We start from the raw sequence: 18,638 nt of genomic DNA, 5'->3' as shown, positions 1-18,638 counted from the left end.
ACCACAGTAATAATTTATATGACTGTATGAGAATTAAATGGACAATTATGACTAACAGGACAGGGACTTAAATTATACACTCATTTCACCACTTTTGAACGTAATTTTTTTAAATATATTGTTTGATTCAATACATCTAAACCATTCTCTTTATAGAAATTAGCTTTATTTTAAAGTCAGAGCAAATTGCATTTAAAATTAAAAAAACAGACACACACAGTCACTCTTCATTTATCCAGTTGTAATTTAACTTAATGTAATGCAGCACTATTGACCTATTTATTAAGTTACACAATAGAATCATACACATTTAAATTAGTAATATCTGGATCCAAATCAGCGATTCAAGCTGGAACAGTTTGTCAACGGAAAGTCATGACGACATTAACGTTCATTCGTTCCAGCACAGCCTCTTGTCATCTCCGAAAAACAATCACATTTAAGACACCGAAGCTTCGTAACAACGGCAAATAAAAAGTAAAACGTTTCTCCCCCGTTGAGAAAAGGAAAAGGTTGGATTCGGGGGAACATGTTGAAGTCGTCTTGACTGGAGCGAAAAGGAGGGGGAAGCTTTCCGCTCTACAGTTCAGGAAGGCCCGGCATGGGGAACTGCCCGGCGAAGGCCTCCACCTCCGCCCTGACCTCTGACACCCGCTGCTGGAACTTCTCTCCCTGCGCCAACGCCTGGACGAACTCCTTCAGGGTGGCCCTGGGCTCCAGACTTCTCTGCACTTCCAAGGTCAGCTCAATGCCTGCAGGGAGAAACCACCGCAAATGTTTTACTTTTTAAAGTATTTGTTACGGCAGACATCTCTGTCTCTTGGTGATTAAAATAATAATAATAATTAAAAAAAAAACATTCTTAGTTCACATTACCCCTGTGAATGAAGTGGGCCACCTTCTTGAGGTCTTCCTCCACCATTCCTCTGGAGGTCAGAGCCGGAGAGCCAAACCTCAGGCCGCTTGGACGCAGAGCGCTCTTATCGCCTACGAAGAACATGAAGGCCAGATAATTACCCAACAGAATATTAATTTAACCAGTTTAAAGGGGCAGCATTATGTGTTTTCATTTCAGGCAAATAGTGTCATTTCATAGCACAATCAAGTAACTATGTTAACTTCAGAAATTATAAAAATGCTGTATCTATTAAATATGACTTAAAATAAATTTGACTTTGTAATTTAACGCATTGAAATTGGGTTTCTGTCTCTTTAAGAAGCTCCTACTCTTTCTGAAGCTCCACCTTCAGGAAGTCATCACAACATGGCTCCTCCATGAACCCTTTAACAACGTTTTTTGCCAGCGTTTCGTTGAGAAGCAGTTCCTATAATGAGCCCAGCTGATGCGCAGCTCAACCAGGTCCTTGCTAATTGCTTCTGGCTAGTCTGAAGGAGCTGAGCGGAGGAGTCACTGAAACTTGGAAACTTAGAAAATGCAGCTCTGAGGAGGAGCTGCGCCTTGAGGGCAGAGCTATGTCCACCAGGGTGTTTTGCACAGCTAAACAGTTGCCATGGGAGACCAGATCATAACATGATGTAAAGCTCAAAAAAGATTCCCCTCTAACTAGTTTAAACTGCACTTACCTGGACAGGTGTTCTTGTTGCAGGCGATGGCGCAGGCCTCCAAGACCTTCTCAGCTCGTCCTCCGTCCGTTCCTTTGTTGCGAAGGTCCAGCAGGATTAGATGGTTGTCAGAACCGCCTGCACAGGAAGCAGCAAAGACACATTAATCCTCCACAGTAGTCTGTGTTGCAGTAAAATCGGGGGTGCGACGCCTACCAGTGACGATCTTGTAGCCGAGGTCCATGAGGGAACTGGACAGAGCTTTGCAGTTAGCAAGAACCTGCAGCTGGTAAGCCTTAAACTCTGGAGTCATGGCTTGTTTCAGAGCCACGGCAACACCTGCCAGGGGCGGACATTACCTCAGTGACAGCGATTCACATAAATCAATGCAGTTCCTCGCATAAGTAGACATCTGGTGTGCCTTGGACATTTAGTTTTTAGTCACATGCAAACACAAACTTCACAGTTCTGCCCTGCTTTGTCCCACTAACGCGCTCCACAGTGGGAGGAAACTAGAGTGTTCAATGTTCTTTACTAGAGAAGTTTAGATCTCGGCACTAATGTCGGTATCAGACCATATTTTTCATTTTTTAAGATATTGGTGTCAGTCTGACAAATTATTATTAGTTTTTTCCACTACACATGTAAGCCCTATTTTGTCTTTCTGGCTGTCTTTCTGTGAAAAACTGTGAGAAAAAGTTCAGTGGGTTTGAATACCCGCAATAAGCAATCAATCAGTAAATTGCATGATAAATTAAAATGAGCTTGATAATTTTCATCATGATCATTTGTACTTTTTGAAGGGCAGTTTTGTTTACGGAGACTTTGTAATCCATTTTATTTATTTGTTGCTTCAGTTGTTTCTGTTTTTACTGATGGTTGTTGTGTTTTATTTTGGATCTTTAAAATATCTTCCAGTTCTGGTGTACAAAGTTAACGTTTATTGGCGAACTCCCATTATTATGTCATTATTAATACATAAGTTGAAAATGGTTCTAAAATAACATTATCACCACGTGTCAGAATAATGTCTGAGACAATTTATCATCCAGTAAAATCCGTTATAGTGACAGGCCCAACTGCAGATGTCAAAATGAAGGCTTCATAATAACAGTAATAATAATAATAACTGTACCTGCTATAGCGTGGTTGTGTGGCCCTCCCTGCAGCCCGGGAAACACAGCCTGGTTGATCAAAGACTCCAAGTTGTACAGCGTCTCTTTACCTTTGGCGTCCACACTCCGTACTCCTGGTGGACGGACGGACGGAGGAGTTGATCAGAGAAACTTTGGGAACCGGACAGAGGAAAATCCGCGTACGCGGGCTTTGTGAAAGCGTCTACCTTTCCGATAAAAGATAAGGCCGGCCCGGCAGCCGCGGAGAGTTTTGTGAGTCGTTGTCGTGACGATGTCACAGTGATCGAAGGGCGACGGCACAAGCCCGGCCGCCACCAGCCCACTGATGTGAGCCATGTCCCCCATCAGATAGGCGCCGTTCTCGTTGGCGATCTGCTTCAAGCGGGCGTAGTCAAGGTTACGGGAATAGCAGCTTGTTCCTGAAATAAGCAGAAATGTAACTTTTTTTTGTTATATGCTACATTTACAGAAGATAATCTACATATCTGACTTTCTCTCTAAGACCGCATCTAAACGTCCTCCATTATTATAATTATTAATATTAATTGTTATTACTACATCAAAGAACCTGCGATGATGAGCTTTGGGTGGAACAGCTGGGCGTTTTCCTGCAGTCTGTCATAATCAATGTAGCCGGTTTCTGGGTTCACCTGAAAACGACCACAGAAAAAAAACACATAAACTAAGAAACACACATTCCTTACATAACATTAGCTAATGCAACCTACAATTAGTTTAATCTGATTCAGATTTATAGAGCTATATCCAGCAAGTCCAAGTAGGCAATTTATATTTATATAAGTAATTCAAAAGAAAATAAAAAAATAAATTAAATGCATCGCAACAAAGCAATTAAAACAGATTATGTCACTAAACAACACAAGTTTAAAACGTTCCATATTTATTACAGATAATTCCCTATTAATCCCTAGGATTGATCTCATCCTATCCGACCAAACAAACACACCGTCGCTCATTACTTTGGGAAACTGGATTTCTAACTGAACACGTGCAGAGAAAAGGCACCTTGTAGGGCATGGATTCAAAGAAGATGGACGTCGCTGAGATTTTCTTCTTCTCGGTCATGAAGCCGTGAGTGAGGTGACCGCCGTCGGGAAGGTCCAGGCCCATGATCCGGCCGTGCGGTTCCACCACGGCGGTGTAGACCGCAAAGTTGGCCGGGGAACCTTGTGGAGAAACGGAAAAAGCAAAGCGAAGATAAGAGCAAAAAGATAAAGAGACAGAAGCCAAAATAGAATTAATAATTCTATTTTAAATGCGAAATATTACATAGATTCACTACACAGAGCACAACATATCTCCAGATTAGGTGATATCACAAACCTTGTAGACATACTTTACAGTAGACTTACATTTCTGTGTTAGAGAATACTTTGTTTATTAATCTTAATTAATGTTAACATTTTCTGAGAAACTGAATTTTAGGTTTCCTGTATGTCAGGAGGATCAAAAGCAACAGAAATAAATAAACACATAAAATATTTCATTCTCTATACAATCGATCTATGTAAGAGTTTCACTTCCTGAACTGAATTATTCAAGTAAATAAACTTTTTGATGATACTCTATGTTCCTGAGACGTACGTTAGCTAGTTTATGCTCCGAGCTACAATCGCAGTGAAAATGCTGTTTATATTTACATTTACAAACACATTTTTAGTAATATTTGAAAAGGAATGAAGAAAACAAATCATAGTTTAAAAAAATACAGTAAAAAGTATCCTCACCAAGTGGATGTTTCATGCCGTCTATTGCTTTCACAAATCAATCATGATCGACAAAATTAGCCTTTTTTTGACAAAAGATGACACAATATTTATGCTATCACTTATTTCACGATGAATATTTTTATTTATTAGGCAGTACTTTATAAAAATTTGTTTTCACTTTTACATTAAAGGCTTTCTTTGTTGTTGTTGTTTTAAATGAAAAATGCCAAATTTTGTTGCTCTTGATTTATATGGAGCTAAATTTGGGCAAAAAAGTTTGTTTAAAAAAATAAATAAAGAAACTGAAACTGAAAAAACTGAATTTGAAACTGAACAAAAAGTTATCAGATTTAAGGGTTTTTCTTTCTGTTTCTATTTTATTATTACTATTGAATAAACTGTATGGGCTCAATTTAGCTCCGTAGGTTGATTTGAAAAAGCAGTGAAGCGCATAAATCCTCCAAGTGGCTGAATACTTTTTATAAGCTCTGCACATACTGTTCACATCTGTTACGGTGCAGATTTATCACCTGAGTACGGCTGTGCATTAACTCCCCACTTGTCAGAGTTCAAACCAAAGGCCTCCAGCGCCCTCTTCTGGCAAAGCCTTTCCAGCTCATCGACATGTTCAGTTCCACCATAGTACCTGAAGTGACGAGTCATGCTCATAAGTACCATAAATGACATCATTTAGTGAACAGAAGCGGATCAGGGTACCTCTGGCCGGGGTAGCCCTCAGAGTACTTGTTGTTCATGCAGGAACCGAGAGCTTCCAGAACCGCTCTGCTGGCGAAGTTCTCCGAAGCGATCAGCTCCAGTCCGTACGTCTGCCTGTGCTTCTCCTTCTTTATGATGGAGAACACCTGAAACGCCAGAAACACAAAACTGTTACCACTGCCCAAGCCTTTTTGAGGCCCTAAGAGATTAATCATTCTCTATTAAAACAAAACAGAAATTGTGTTTCCATGTGTAATAGCATTATTTAGTTTGCAACATTCAATGTTATTAAAAATATATCTATGTTTTCCTATCATGCTAGTTTGGTGCTCTTGAGGCCCGCTGTTGGCATGGAGGGCCCTAAGCAGTTGCTTAGCTCGCATATGCCTTGGGCCGGCCCTGCCTAATTAATGAGTATTTGCACGAGCTCAAACCTCTGAGTCGCTGACGGACAGAGGCTCCAGCATCATCTTGTTGTGGGAGTCCCATGTTTCTTTGCCCACGCTGTGACCGTTTGTTAGAGACATGGTTGGGTTTTTTTTTTTTCCTTTGTCGGAGTTGCAACGTGGAAATCTAAATAGAAGAGATAAGAATCGCAGGCACAGATAAAAAACACAACATAAAATAATCCATAAAAGTAGATACTAACGCAGATAATGAAAGTGAGGGTTACGAGGAGTCAGTTTTCCTGTCTTGCAAAATCTCGTTTCATCTTCGTCAAATTACGACCATAAACTTCCATGTATCGTAATGGGATTCTTAGTGACAAACAGTGTTGTATCCATACTTCAAGCTCAGTCAGATTGGACGGTGAGGCATCTGTGAGCAGCAATATTTGGGTTTTGTAGCAGATTTTCACTTGGATTTAGGTCTGGACTTTGACTAGGCCATTCGAATGCATAATTATGATTCCATTTAACCATTCAATTGTATCTCTGGATGTGTATGTAGGGTCGAACCTCCAGCCTAGTCTCAAGTCTTTTACACTTTGTACAGTTTTTGCCCCACAGCATGATACTGCCATCACCATATTTCACTTTAAAAATGTGGGATATTGTTTCCTGGTGCTATCTCTGTTGTGAACATTTCTTCTGCTTTATCACTGAGCTTCTTCTTATTACTTAGTCCGCATGACTAATTACCTTCTCAGAACAGCTTGTTTTCATATTGATATCAAATTACAAACTTCAGTTACCAAGATCACATTTTTCCAGATTCCTAGTAACAGACTTATAACTATCTTGTAACTATGGGCTTCTTTTTGTTGCTCTATCACATACAGTCCGGATAAAGCCCTGGCTTTGGGGCCATTACTGCAACACAAAGCTGCAGAGTGAAAGAGAGAGAGTGTGTGTGTTGTAAAAATCCAGACACAACACTGTTGCAACCCCCCGGGGCTCACCAGTTGACCTTTGAACTGTTAGACATAGCAGAATTTGTCAAAACATTATCAGTGAAGCAACCGTGGAATCTTCTTAAATGTCTTCTTAAACGGGATAATATGCTCACGCATATTATCGCGTCTAAAACGTAAGTCTTTGCACATGACAGCTGCCGTGTGTTACAGCTGCTGAACAGCGAGCACCAGGCTTTAATTATAACAACCCGATCTGACTGAGAAAATCCAAACACGCTGAATAAAATATATACTCTGCGTGATTAAAAGCAAAAATACTCGTCTAAACTTGTTTTGTTGTTGTTGTTGTTATTTTTGACAGGGTGGATCTAGCAGCTGCCTGCTAACAGCCATATGTCACTGCAGCAGCAGCAACGAAACATCAGCAGAAACGTTATAATCTGTCTACTCAGATACACATGAGCTGTAGTAAAACATGTGTTTTTATTGTTACTTTAAAAATATGAAGGACTCACCAGACGATGATGATGATGATGATGGTAGTGGTGAAGAAGAAGAAGGTGATGGAGGCGCCCGCTGCTTTCTGTAGCAGACCTGAACTGGGATCAGTTTTTACGGATCTGGCACAAAAGAAAGCCTCCACTCGGAGAGCAAAGTCCGCGAAACTTTCAGCCAATCGGATCGCGTTCTTCCTCTTTTTTTTTCCGCTTACGTAACAACGCACTATCCGTTACTGCCACCGTCAGCTCACACTGGCTGTCATCTGTTTTATCGAAAAGCGTTTCGTTTCGGAATTGTAAAGATACTGTCAGGTGTTGTTCTAACAATACAAGGACTGTTATGTAATTAACCACAGTTTCATGAACTACGGGAGTTTTATAGAGCTCAATGAAGAGGAAAACATACCTGTTATTTTTGCTCTTTGTGAATTTACGTAGGTGACGTCACAAGAGGCAGAGTGACTTTTGGCATATTCTGGCATCGATTCTGAAACTTCCAATTTTCAGTTTCTAATATTGACAGATCTTTTTGTCATTCTGTGTTCTTAAATACAGTTTGGAGATAGTTCGGAAGCCCTACAGAAAACAACTAAAAGAAAATTTCACAGGTAAAATCAAAGTGCTTCGCAAAATATGCAGGAAAAGCGCATCAAAACATAAATGAAAATACGTAATCATATTTGAAGAAATTTGGTGATGGAAAGTGTACTCAAAATAATTCCTGTTCCATTGCATAATGTGAAATGCACATGGAGTTTGTTTATGGGAGAAAAATGTTTTATGTAAATAAGGAAACATTGCATAATGTTCAGAGAGAGAAGTATCAAAGCATATGGAAAATTTAGTGGAAGGGAAAGCTGTAGGATGTACAATGGAGAACACTGTGTAAGGAGAGCCCTTTGTAAGAGTTTTGAGAGAGATTCTCAATGTGTGAACTGAACTGGAGTCAGAGCTTCAAGAGCCAGCACACACATTTATGAAGGATATGTGCTAAACCTGTCGCATCGTTAATCTTAAACTACTTATGAAACTGAGACGATGGTCCTTCTTGACAGAACAAAAGCTGATTTTCATTCACCAGGATTTTTCAAAAATCTCTTAAACATCTATGGGAACATTTGAGTATATTTTAGGATAAAGTCATTACATTTGACCCCAAAATATACCCAAAATGTTCCCATAGATAAGAAAAGTGACACTTTTATCAATTTAATAGTTTTAAACTCAGCATATAGATTTTTATGTGCAGTTCTTCGTAGATTATATTGTTCCAAAGTAAACTCTTACGATATTGACTCATCCTATTTTCCTATCAGGAGATGCGACACAGACTCTTGCACCTCAGGCTGGGAAAGTCGGGTTTTAAACCAGATCAGGTCTGATTCCAGTCTGAAGCTGAGAACAACACACTGTTCTCTCATAAACAAGCAATTCATGAATAGACACGTTTTTACTGGTTTCATATAATTAATCTTAAATTTGTTTTAATGAGTCAGTTATATACAATGTAAGATCAAAAAAAAAAAGACATAGTGGCAAAAGCTCACTTAGCAAAGTTGGAATTGTACAATGATAAGTATAGCGTGATTAACATTGAGGGGTTCATTCCAAGTGTACGTGAAGATCAGTGTATTCTCATTTGTAGCTTTTGTCCCCAGGAGGGACTCCGAGCCGCTAACTCCACGCCAAATACCCCCACCCCCTTTTCCCCCTCTCCACGTCTCCACAACTCCTCAATCATTTTTCCAACTGTTCGTAGTGACAGTGTCATCAAATACTCTTCAATGATCTTCCGTTAAAAATAGTCAAACGTATATTGCGCCAGTCCATGAATGAGTGAAAAAGCCTCTGATAAAGACTCGGCATCATTTCAAAGAGAGTGAGTTCACCCCTCTGGCTGCTGCCGCCGCCGCCGCTGCTGCTTCTTTTGCTGTAGGAGAAAAGAGTAAAGATAGATAATCAGATCTAGATGTTAGGACATGTACACAGTGGCGGCGTAGAAAGCTGTAAGTGTCGTGACGGACACGATTCAATCCGGAAAGCGGTGTGCGCCGCCAAACTGTAGCCAGCTATCTTTTGGCTTTCAAACGACAGCAGAAGATGATTAATCTATTGCTATTTTAGATTAAGTTGGCAAATAGAAATGTTTTAAACTATAACAAATTAATTTTATTTATTTGTTCTGTTATGAAAGCAAGCATTCTTATTTTCATGTAAAATTGTAATAAAACTTTTTCACTTATGAACAGAACACTGCAAACACTTGTTTTCCCATAATTGTATAGTCCCACATGCTTACACGTGATTGGCCAAAAGGCTGTAATGCTACCAATCAGAACAAAGCTCTGCCAAAAGGAGGGCGGAGCCACTGAGAGTGAGAGCTGAGCAGCCAAAGGAAAAGAAAGTGGGGAGCCGGTTCTTCGGATTCACTACAAAGTATCGGCTCTTAGAGACAATTCTTTTTGAGATCTGGAGAAAACGTTGATAAGGCAACATGCTCGTCAGAAGTCTAGAAGCTACCGTGTTGCATCCAAAGCTTCAACACAAGCAGGTGTGGCAAAAAAATGTTGCAAAGGTAAAAATCAGTTCTGAAACAAATGTATCAATAGTAACTGTAATAAAATGGAGTCCACATCCTCTGTTGGATCTTGGGAAAGTATTCTTACCAGGGCTGTGCCGGTCGATTTGCCCTGATCTCCTAAATTGTGGATTATCGTGATTGGCCGATATTTACATGTGAAACCGATTTTATCTACCGCCGTAAAGGTCTGAAAATCAGCCACTCAGTCCCAGCGGTTTAGCTAATTCACTCATTGGACACCAAAAAACGTTTCAGTAACATTTGAGAGCACTACCTCATGTGCAGATAAAACAAGCTGGTATTATTTCACAAGTATTGCTTAATGCTTTTCAGTATAATTAAATTAAAACGGTGTTTTGTGACCTTACAATACTCGACTGTAAGTTATACAAAAAAAAAATATAGGGTTACCTTTTTTCTCCTCTTCTTTCTTTTTTGCTGCCTCCTCTCTTTGTTTCCTGATGATGGCGAGGCGGGCAAGGTCTGCTTTGGCCTGGTCCGTCTTCCCGGCCAGGTGCATCTTCATGTACCGCTCCTTTGCTTTCTGCTTCTCAATCTCTTCTCTGTGTATGAGAGAAAATCAAACACTCAAAATTTATGAATGGGATTATATAACTTTAGCATTTAAATGTTTCTTTTTCATGTAACTTTTTTTTTGCATTGAACAACACCAAATCACAAACTGCGGAAGGAGGAACACGCAGCATTTTTGTGGAGATACTTGTCAAAATATCCTAACAATGTTAGTCCAGGACTGGAAATATGCCTTTGTGGATGATATGTAAAAATCCGTTTTGATGACAGGGAAAGAGCCAGAAATCACAAACCTCTCTCTCCTTGACAACTGCCGCGGTTCATCCAGTTCAATCTGTGTCACCTTCTTAGACTTCTGAGCCACTCTGTTGGGATTCTCGATTTCTATCAATCCCTCCACTCCAGCTCTCTTTCTCTACAGAAATAAGCAAATCAAGGGGAAAATGACAAGAATTAATTCAAAAGAATAGAATTAAGATGTAAATATTTGAAACAAAAGAATTAAAATCTAAAGAAAATTAAAATGATAAAGTAGTCCGGAAGTGAGGATTAAATGACTTCATGACTTCACCTCAGTTCCCAGAATATCTCAAGTTTTTAGCCTTGCTGACCCTCAACATGTCATATATATAAGCAATAACCTGAGTTCTGTTTTTTTTCTGCATTAAGCTTCATAAAATTCTCCCCCAGCTACTCACCGATATTCTAAAGACACTGCTATGGCCTGTCGACACAAATGTAGAGGTTTATGTCGCCACCATATGGTAAGAAACATCTTAGATATTTAACATCTACATTTTGAAGTAAAGCTACTCTTAGGTGGTGCCCCGAGGAACTCCATAAGTTCTCTTTGATCATGCAGTTTTATAAATGCCTTGAACCAAACCTGAATACTGCATACAGTACAATTAGCTGTGTGTTAAACTGTGTGTGGATATTTTAACAGAGCAATGGTGGAAAGGGGGGAAGTGTAATACCAGGGAATCGTCGTCGTCGCTGTCCTCTGAGTCAGATCCCGGTAGCTTCTCTTCTGCTGTGTCTTTAGGAGATGCTCCTTCTTCCCCTTCCTCCTCTTGTTCATGCTGTGACATGAAAACAACATAAAGCAGAGGTAGGATACACTCATTAGTATGTTACAAAAAGAACCAGGTTAAGAACACAGACACCACTCAAAATGCCCCACACTGGTGATCATGATCATACCAGTATCAAGTATTTTTTAAGCAGTTATGTCACCCTCAGCTGTTTTTGCTGTTGATTTTTTATTAGGGTAAAATAAATACCACTAATCAGTTTTTTCTATTGATGTTAGCAATAAAAATGTACATGTGAATATCTTTATTTGAAATAATTACTGAATTAAACTTGCTTGTTTAAAAACGTATCTAGACGCAACTAATGATAGTCTACTTCAAGGGAGGAAAAATATTTTTACGTTGTGCAATTAGAAATACAGAGTTCACTGTGTGAGCAAGTAATAATCTGGTGTACCCTCTTAAACCTACCTTTTTCCTCTCCTTTTCTGCTTTCATCTGAGCATCTATCTCCTCGGGACTTGTGTACGTGCGCATGCGACCTTTGTGGCCACCTTTTTTGCCTGACACAAAACGAAACATTACATCACTCGTCTCACACACAGCTGATTACATTGTATACATCTGAAGAGCCGAACAGTGAACAGACGACTAATATAAGACAAAGATAACCTTAAAACATATTTTAATAGCTTTAATAGCTATGTCTCCATTTGAAGCTAAATTAAAATAACAGTTAAACGGGACACCGGTGGGTGTACTAAAACAGCGCGTCGCTGGTATCGTTTTCCCTTCACGGCGAGCACAAAAGGTGAACAAAAACAGGTTTTAAAACCAATGTAACATGAGTAGGCACTGTTCTTACCTCCTTTTGGCATTTTGTAAAACTACGTCGTTGTTACAACTTATCTAAGAGAAAAATTCTAACAAAAAACATAAATGTTAAGGCAACAGCATAAACTGACAGCTGGCTAAACTCGGAGGCGAAAAGCTGAAGCAACTTTTTGGGGCTGAACCATCTGCCTGACGAAAAATATTTTGTTCAAGAAGATCCAGAAGGCAATTTTTGTTGCTATAAGACAAACATAAAGGCGGCACATAATTTTAATATAAATAAAACTAAATATTTTTTGTGTGTAAAAAGAAATATGATGACTTGTGAATTTTACTGTACGGCGATTTACAGGAGCGCTAAAGTGATGCAATAGGCCAGGTAAGAAATCAAACCTTAAGTTTATGTTTTCGTACAAAAGTATTCACAGACAAAACACAGGTTTAAATAAACTCTAAAATGTTATTGATAAAAAATTCTATTAAAATTGGTAACCTCCAGCTATAGGGAAATATGTTATTTTTAACTTAGAGATGTCGTCATCAGTCCCCGAGATTACGTAAAAATTACGCGACGCACACGGGCTCGGCGTCGGATACTTGAAGATCGAAAACACCAGAAGCTTCTGTTTTGCTTTAGTTTTGTTCAAAACAGTCAAAATGCCGAAAGTAAAGAGGAGCAGAAAGCCACCTCCAGATGGATGGGAGCTTATTGAGCCCACTTTGGATGAGCTGGATCAGAAAATGAGAGAGGGTAGGTCCGTTTTCATATGGATGTTTAACGAACGAAATAGCAGGCGAATATGGTAAAGGAAGCTATTGAGATAAAGCTTAATGTAATGTCTTTATCTGAGTGTATGGTTTTTATGTTTCCTCCCACCCAATTCTTTGGTAGTGTGCCTTAGGTATTCAAATTAAGATAGTCTTGCAGTATATTTGAAAAGAACTGCCAACATGAGCTGCTAACGCTAAAGCTACCAGTCAGATCGGTCTCTAAAAATTGTCTACTCTCTTTAGATGTACTTTGTCAACTATAGAACAACACTTCATATTGTTTTTTAAATTAAATAAATTGTTATTTAATAAAGATAAAAATCTACCCTCCAAAATACTAGGTACACCACGTATGCCTCTAGTGACATCACATAAGGCATAACGTCTCTGACCAGACAACTAAGAATAAGAACAATCAGTTTCATTTAAAATGCTCTTTATATTCCCAATTGAAATCTCAAATGAATTATCTATTTATTATCTATTTAGTACATCCATCTGTATTTTTTTCTTTGCTCGTTTCTTTCTCTTTTAACCATGTTTTTCTATTAAATACTCCTTTTCTATTAAAAACTCACTGAAATCCACTATGTGGATTTCAGTGAGTTTTCCCAAAAGTAAAACACTGGGAAATGGTTTGTGAAGGGAACCAAGTCAAATAGGAGTGATGAGATTTTGTTTTCAAAGATCCAAAGAAATAATTTGAAGACAAGTTGTTACAGCTTGGCTTTAAAAAAAAAATCTAGCATATTACCAAGCAGGTTCCAATATTTTCGCTTTTATTCCTCAATTATTTTTGCTGTACTTTTGGTTAATATACAGTATCTGGATAATGTATCCAAATATCTTCATACTTATTTTCTTCATCTGTTCTCTGTGTCCCAGCTGAAACAGACCCTCATGAGGGGAAGCGGAAGGTGGAGGCCCTCTGGCCAATCTTCAGGCTGCACCATCAGCGCAGTCGGTACATCTACGATCTCTTCTACAAAAGAAAAGCCATCAGCAGAGGTACAGAGATGCTTAACACTATAATCTCAGTGTTGTTTCTCTCTCTCCTTTTTTGACTGCTTTAGTGGTTTTAAGTGTAACTATAACTGTAACTATATATATATACACACACACACACACACACACACACACTATAACTTCAAGTCAGAGTACCTGTGCAATTTATAAATGTATGAAATTGATGTTTTCCAGGTCAGGTTGGTTAAGCCGGATGCTGTAATTTCCTGATGTGTTTTCCGTACTATTATCTATTTGTTTTCCCATTGATTCATGCATATGTCAGTTTCAATTATTCATCCATCCATTTGTGTTTATCCATCAATCTGTCGATTCATCCAACCTTTCATCTACCCTCTTGCTATCCCTTGGATTACCCATCCAGTTTATCCATCCATTAGATTTTTCATCTAATGGATGTGATCCATGCACAAATCTGCTTATCCACAAATGTATTCATTCATATTCAAAGCCTGACTCTTTCAGGAATATGAAATTTTGCATTTATAATTGAAAACAGGTGCAGAAAACAATAAAATGCCAACAAAAAGATGTGCAGGAACCCTCTATAAGATAAATGTGTTGGTTTCTCTGCACACGAACCACAACGACTCAATTGTTTCAATTGTTTCAATTGTTTGTTTTGTGGCAGAGTTATACGACTACTGCATAAAGGAAGGCTACGCAGACAAGAACCTGATAGCCAAGTGGAAGAAGCAGGGCTACGAGAACCTGTGCTGCCTGCGCTGCATCCAGACCCGAGACACCAACTTTGGAACCAACTGCATCTGCAGAGTCCCTAAGAGCAAGCTGGAAGTCGTAAGTCTGACAAAGTCGTTTTTACTGTGTGCTCTGCAGAGAGGGGTCCGGTCCGATGTTAAGATGGTCTGTGTTCTGCAGGGAAGGATCATTGAGTGCACTCACTGTGGATGCAGAGGATGCTCCGGCTGAGTGTGTTTGCCTCGAGGACTCGTCCGGTTTTCATAATACAAGCATGGAGAAATTTTTTTTTTTTTATTATCATTATTATTTCATCTGCGTCAGAAACACATCATTACCTTCACCGTCAGCTGCCCTTACGTGGGATCAACGTTCTGTGTTTAAACGCAGCAAGGCGATGGGAGAACACGGAGACCGGGGGCCATTTTTTTTTTTTTTTTTATCAGTTTTTCCTGTTTGTGCTTTTCATTCTTGAAAGTTGTGGACTGTTTCTGAGTCAGACCTGTCATTCCAGATAGCCATGCTCGCTGTGAAGGTCGGTTCTAATGCGTTGGTTTTCATTTAATGTAGATTGAAGTATGCTTTTTTTTTTTCTTTTTTTTTCTCATTTTTGGATGAAAATCCTGATATCTTTCATTATTATAGTATGATTTTTAAATAAAACATTTCGGTCATTTCCTGTCGTTGTGTGCTTTTTGTTGGCATTTTATCACAATTACAAGTTCAGTATCACCTATTTTAGCTGTTATTTAAGCATAGTAGAAGAATCAGAAGTGAGAAACGTAGAGCATTTCAGGAAGGCAGAGTTTCAATCTTCTTTAATAAAAACTAATCGGGTGTTTTAAATATATATTCTTTTGCTGTTATTGCTGTAGTTTATTACGCCACAAGAAAAACAAACGAGAGGCGTGTGGGCTACGGAGGCCCACACACCTCCTCAGCGCAGCATCGCGCTGTGAGGACGGATCATATTGTTGCAGCGGGTCGGGTCTTCCCGCTTCCTTACTGAATATTTTGTGTAAAGACGTCAAAACCTTTGCTACATATAGTAATTAGTTGATATATTTGGGCTGAAGACCACCAGGTTATCTGCATACACAAGATGGTGTTACAGCTAAATAATTCATATGTTTATTAGCGTAAAACTGGAGTAAAAATGTCCCAATCGGCGACTGATAAACATGGAACTATATATGGAGTACTTCAGCTAAACAAGAGGAGGCAGCGTTTAGTTTAAAACTTGGATGTCTGAACCTTTTCCAACAGGAGGGGCCACGACTGTGAAGTACGTTGAAAAAAAAAAGGTGGGGGCCACAAACTTTTCTCTTATGAAAAATGTAAAAACATTTCTATTGCATAAACAAACTAAATGCACAATATGTTAATGGATTGTACTAGCCTGATTTCTACATAAAAAAAGTAAATAATTTCAAATTTACTTTTAGGCTACAAGATACGAGTCTCTCTTGTTTGGTTGTTTTTAAAAACTTTATCATCTCAATTTAATAAATGTTTAAATGTTTTTGAATTAAACTTACTGGTGCAATCTGCTACCAAACAAAAATGAAAATAAAAAAATGTGGTTATTAAGAGATTAAAAAAAAAAAAAACTTCTGTTAAGTTTTCAATTTTAAGATTTTTCTGTTTGTTTTGGGGGGTTTTTTGTTTTGTTTTGATCAGTAAAACTTTCACTTTGTTTTCATCTCACCATCAACAGCCTGGTGTAATAAATCTATGCTATTGACTCTGAAATGTTTTCTGCCATATAAAGTATTGACCTGGTGGAACTAAATACAAATAAAGATAAAATATTTCAGGTTTTGTTTGCTATAAACCATTGAAAACCAACTATTTGTTTTCCTCTTCACAGTTGTGCACTAATGTGTGCTGATCTATCTCAGTGACGTCAGGCTACATGAGGGCCGGGAGAAAAGCTCACATATTTATTATTAATGGGCTGCCAGTACCACACTACATGACCCATAATTCACCACAACAGCTATTTACAGTATAACTGAGGGTTTGTGGGCAGGGGCGTGTCTAGATTTTTTATTTATTTTTTTTTTTTTCAAGCATTCTTCAAATTCTGTTGTCACTGTTTTCGTTATTTTAGTATTTTACCAGGGGAAACAACATTTGTATTTGAGGAAAAAGTTGGATGTAAATCTTTGCATGTGATCATTCATGATTGAATGATTTAAACCACATGTCAAACTCGAGGCTCGAGGGCCAAAACAGGCACATCATAGCTGATTCTGTGGCCCTCAAATCAAACCCGATTTTATTTGTGTAAGGTGAAATTACAACAATGTGAAAGATGTTACATATTAATCTTAGAATAATTTAATAGTTTCTTTTATTTGATATATTGTGGCAAAACCAGTCCTTTGAGGATATTCATGATCTTGATCTACTGGATTAAAAGAGTAATAATAATCTGAAAGTTGAGCAAAAACCAACACTAAAAAACCAATCTGAATCCTGAATAAACTCTGAAGCTCTCAGAAAGCCAGGAGAGCTGCTGACAAAACACAGTTTGGTTTCTAGGCAGCAAAAAGGGTCATAAAAAGGACTTCTGTTCATGTGGTGGTGACATTTAGTTTAAAATGGCTTCCAAACACAGTCTGACTACATGATCAATATAAAAGCTGAAGGGAAGTTGAGATGAAGTGCATCAACTCCTTCTCTCAGCATCCCCAATCGATTCAAATCTGAACGAGCATCTCCTCCTTCCCATCGCTCACAAATCAGAGTGGAAGATTCGGTTTTTAGCCATTAACTGCTGAGGCAAACTGTAGTTTACATCTCAAGCTGCTGCGCACCGAGTCGCCCACACGCCTCCTTAGCGCAGCATCGCGCTGTGAGGACGGATCATATTGTTGCAGACTTGTTTTCACATCAAAACACCTTCACATCCGCTGCTCCCTCAGGGCAATTAGAAGTGTTTCGCAGATGATGAACATTTATTATTCATGGCACCTCAGATGCTTGCACATCCGTCATCGCTGAGGAGAAAGTCACACAGACGAGGCTGTTGGTTTTACTGGAGGGGAAGTTTCATCTGAACACACACACGTTTGTGTGGCTATCTTTGTGGGGACTTTCCATTGACTTCCATTCATTTCCACAGCCTAAACCTTACCCTTATCCTAATCCTAACCCAAACTCAATTCACACCTTAGTCCCTGACCCAAAAACAGCGTTTCCCCTTGTGGGGACCAGACTTCGGTCCCCACAAGGTATTAAAAACACACACACACACACACACACACACACACACAAACCCCGAGCAGCGGCAGGCAAAAAAACAAAACAAAAACAAACACGAAGGCAAACAGGAAGACATTCACATCGTGCTTTATTCAAATTCCTGGCAAGGCCGAACCTGCAGTTTGATGAGATACAAAAAGCAGACAGAATACGGCAACATAAGGACACAGCGGCATGGCTTCTCAGATTACATTCAAGGTGTTTTTTTTTGCATGACTAGGACAAAAACCCAATAAATCAGGCGCATCTCTTCATCACATGCTGCACCAATATCCACTTAAGTAGTAGTTCAAAGCCTTGCTTGTAGTGACCTTTAAACTCTGACCATGCAGTCATGTAGTTACCATCCCACAGAATCACAGACGGCACAAAACGCAAAGATAAGCCACTTTTAAAAGTTAAATCCTAAACTGGGAGTGTTTATCTTGCAATGGGCCACCAGCAGATGCACTAATTAATTGGCCAGAGAATCGACTGCTATGTCCCTGCAGGGCTCAGTGATCAGCAGATCAAACACACTAAAATAATAATACTAAAACCTCGCCTTAAGCTTAATTTTAGAAAAAAAAATCAGAAATGATTAGCATTATGGAAATAACATGGCTCAATAAATTAGAATGTCCTTGAAAAGTGTAATTTATAAAATTCAAGAAGACGGTAAAATGGAGCAAAAATATTCAAATTTCAAACTTCCCCTCCCCCCCCCCTTCATTTTGATGATTGTGGTTTGTAGCTGATAATTCAAAAATATATTTTAGATATGACATAAAATATATTTTATTGCAGAAATGTCAAATTGTGACCTTCAAAATGTTGACCTGATAGTCATTGAAGATGCGTCACAGAAGCCTATAATAACCATGAACATTAATGGAAAGTTGAGTGG

General features: G+C 38.8%; 3 protein-coding genes across 3 annotated transcripts; 1 reads left to right on the top strand and 2 right to left on the bottom strand.

Moving 5' to 3' along the window:
- Positions 1-216: 216 nt before the first annotated feature.
- On the bottom strand, positions 217-7,564 carry shmt1 (serine hydroxymethyltransferase 1 (soluble)). The gene is made up of 12 exons (XM_007574353.2): positions 7,019-7,564; positions 5,581-5,719; positions 5,147-5,292; positions 4,960-5,075; positions 3,726-3,886; positions 3,268-3,349; positions 2,906-3,118; positions 2,699-2,812; positions 1,780-1,902; positions 1,585-1,701; positions 877-987; positions 217-752 (listed from the first exon to the last, which is right to left on the bottom strand). The coding sequence occupies exons 2-12, from the start codon at positions 5,671-5,673 to the stop codon at positions 580-582; spliced, it is 1,449 nt and encodes a 482-aa protein (XP_007574415.1). The 5' UTR covers positions 5,674-5,719; positions 7,019-7,564; the 3' UTR covers positions 217-579.
- Positions 7,565-8,450: 886 nt separating this feature from the next.
- On the bottom strand, positions 8,451-12,166 carry pdap1b (pdgfa associated protein 1b). Its single transcript, XM_007574352.2, has 6 exons — positions 12,018-12,166; positions 11,624-11,715; positions 11,096-11,200; positions 10,412-10,533; positions 9,996-10,147; positions 8,451-8,933 (listed from the first exon to the last, which is right to left on the bottom strand). The coding sequence occupies exons 1-6, from the start codon at positions 12,028-12,030 to the stop codon at positions 8,869-8,871; spliced, it is 549 nt and encodes a 182-aa protein (XP_007574414.1). The 5' UTR covers positions 12,031-12,166; the 3' UTR covers positions 8,451-8,868.
- A 370-nt stretch (positions 12,167-12,536) lies between these two features.
- bud31 (BUD31 homolog) lies at positions 12,537-15,158 on the top strand. Its single transcript, XM_007574351.2, has 4 exons — positions 12,537-12,737; positions 13,643-13,765; positions 14,415-14,581; positions 14,663-15,158. Exons 1-4 carry the CDS (start codon positions 12,644-12,646, stop codon positions 14,711-14,713), a joined length of 435 nt encoding a protein of 144 aa, XP_007574413.1. The 5' UTR covers positions 12,537-12,643; the 3' UTR covers positions 14,714-15,158.
- Positions 15,159-18,638: the final 3,480 nt, after the last annotated feature.

Source organism: Poecilia formosa, unplaced genomic scaffold, assembly GCF_000485575.1.
Source record: "Poecilia formosa unplaced genomic scaffold, Poecilia_formosa-5.1.2 Scaffold350, whole genome shotgun sequence".
Classification (NCBI taxonomy): Eukaryota; Metazoa; Chordata; class Actinopteri; order Cyprinodontiformes; family Poeciliidae; genus Poecilia; species Poecilia formosa.
This window is presented reverse-complemented; position numbering and strand designations above follow the sequence as displayed.

Excerpts from the sequence above, each read along its gene's own strand:
- shmt1 (XM_007574353.2), bottom strand. The coding sequence starts at position 5,673 with ATGTCTCTAACAAACGGTCACAGCGTGGGCAAAGAAACATGGGACTCC. Across the intron at positions 5,293-5,580 it reads TGTCCGTCAGCGACTCAGAG|GTGTTCTCCATCATAAAGAA; the intron begins GTTTGAGCTCGT and ends CTGGCGTTTCAG. Across the intron at positions 3,350-3,725 it reads TTGAATCCATGCCCTACAAG|GTGAACCCAGAAACCGGCTA; the intron begins GTGCCTTTTCTC and ends GGTCGTTTTCAG.
- pdap1b (XM_007574352.2), bottom strand. Across the intron at positions 11,201-11,623 it reads CAGAAAAGGAGAGGAAAAAG|CATGAACAAGAGGAGGAAGG; the intron begins GTAGGTTTAAGA and ends TTCATGTCACAG. Across the intron at positions 10,148-10,411 it reads CAGTTGTCAAGGAGAGAGAG|AGAAGAGATTGAGAAGCAGA; the intron begins GTTTGTGATTTC and ends TCTCATACACAG.
- bud31 (XM_007574351.2), top strand. The coding sequence starts at position 12,644 with ATGCCGAAAGTAAAGAGGAGCAGAAAGCCACCTCCAGATGGATGGGAG. Across the intron at positions 12,738-13,642 it reads GGATCAGAAAATGAGAGAGG|CTGAAACAGACCCTCATGAG; the intron begins GTAGGTCCGTTT and ends TCTGTGTCCCAG. Across the intron at positions 13,766-14,414 it reads AAGAAAAGCCATCAGCAGAG|AGTTATACGACTACTGCATA; the intron begins GTACAGAGATGC and ends GTTTTGTGGCAG.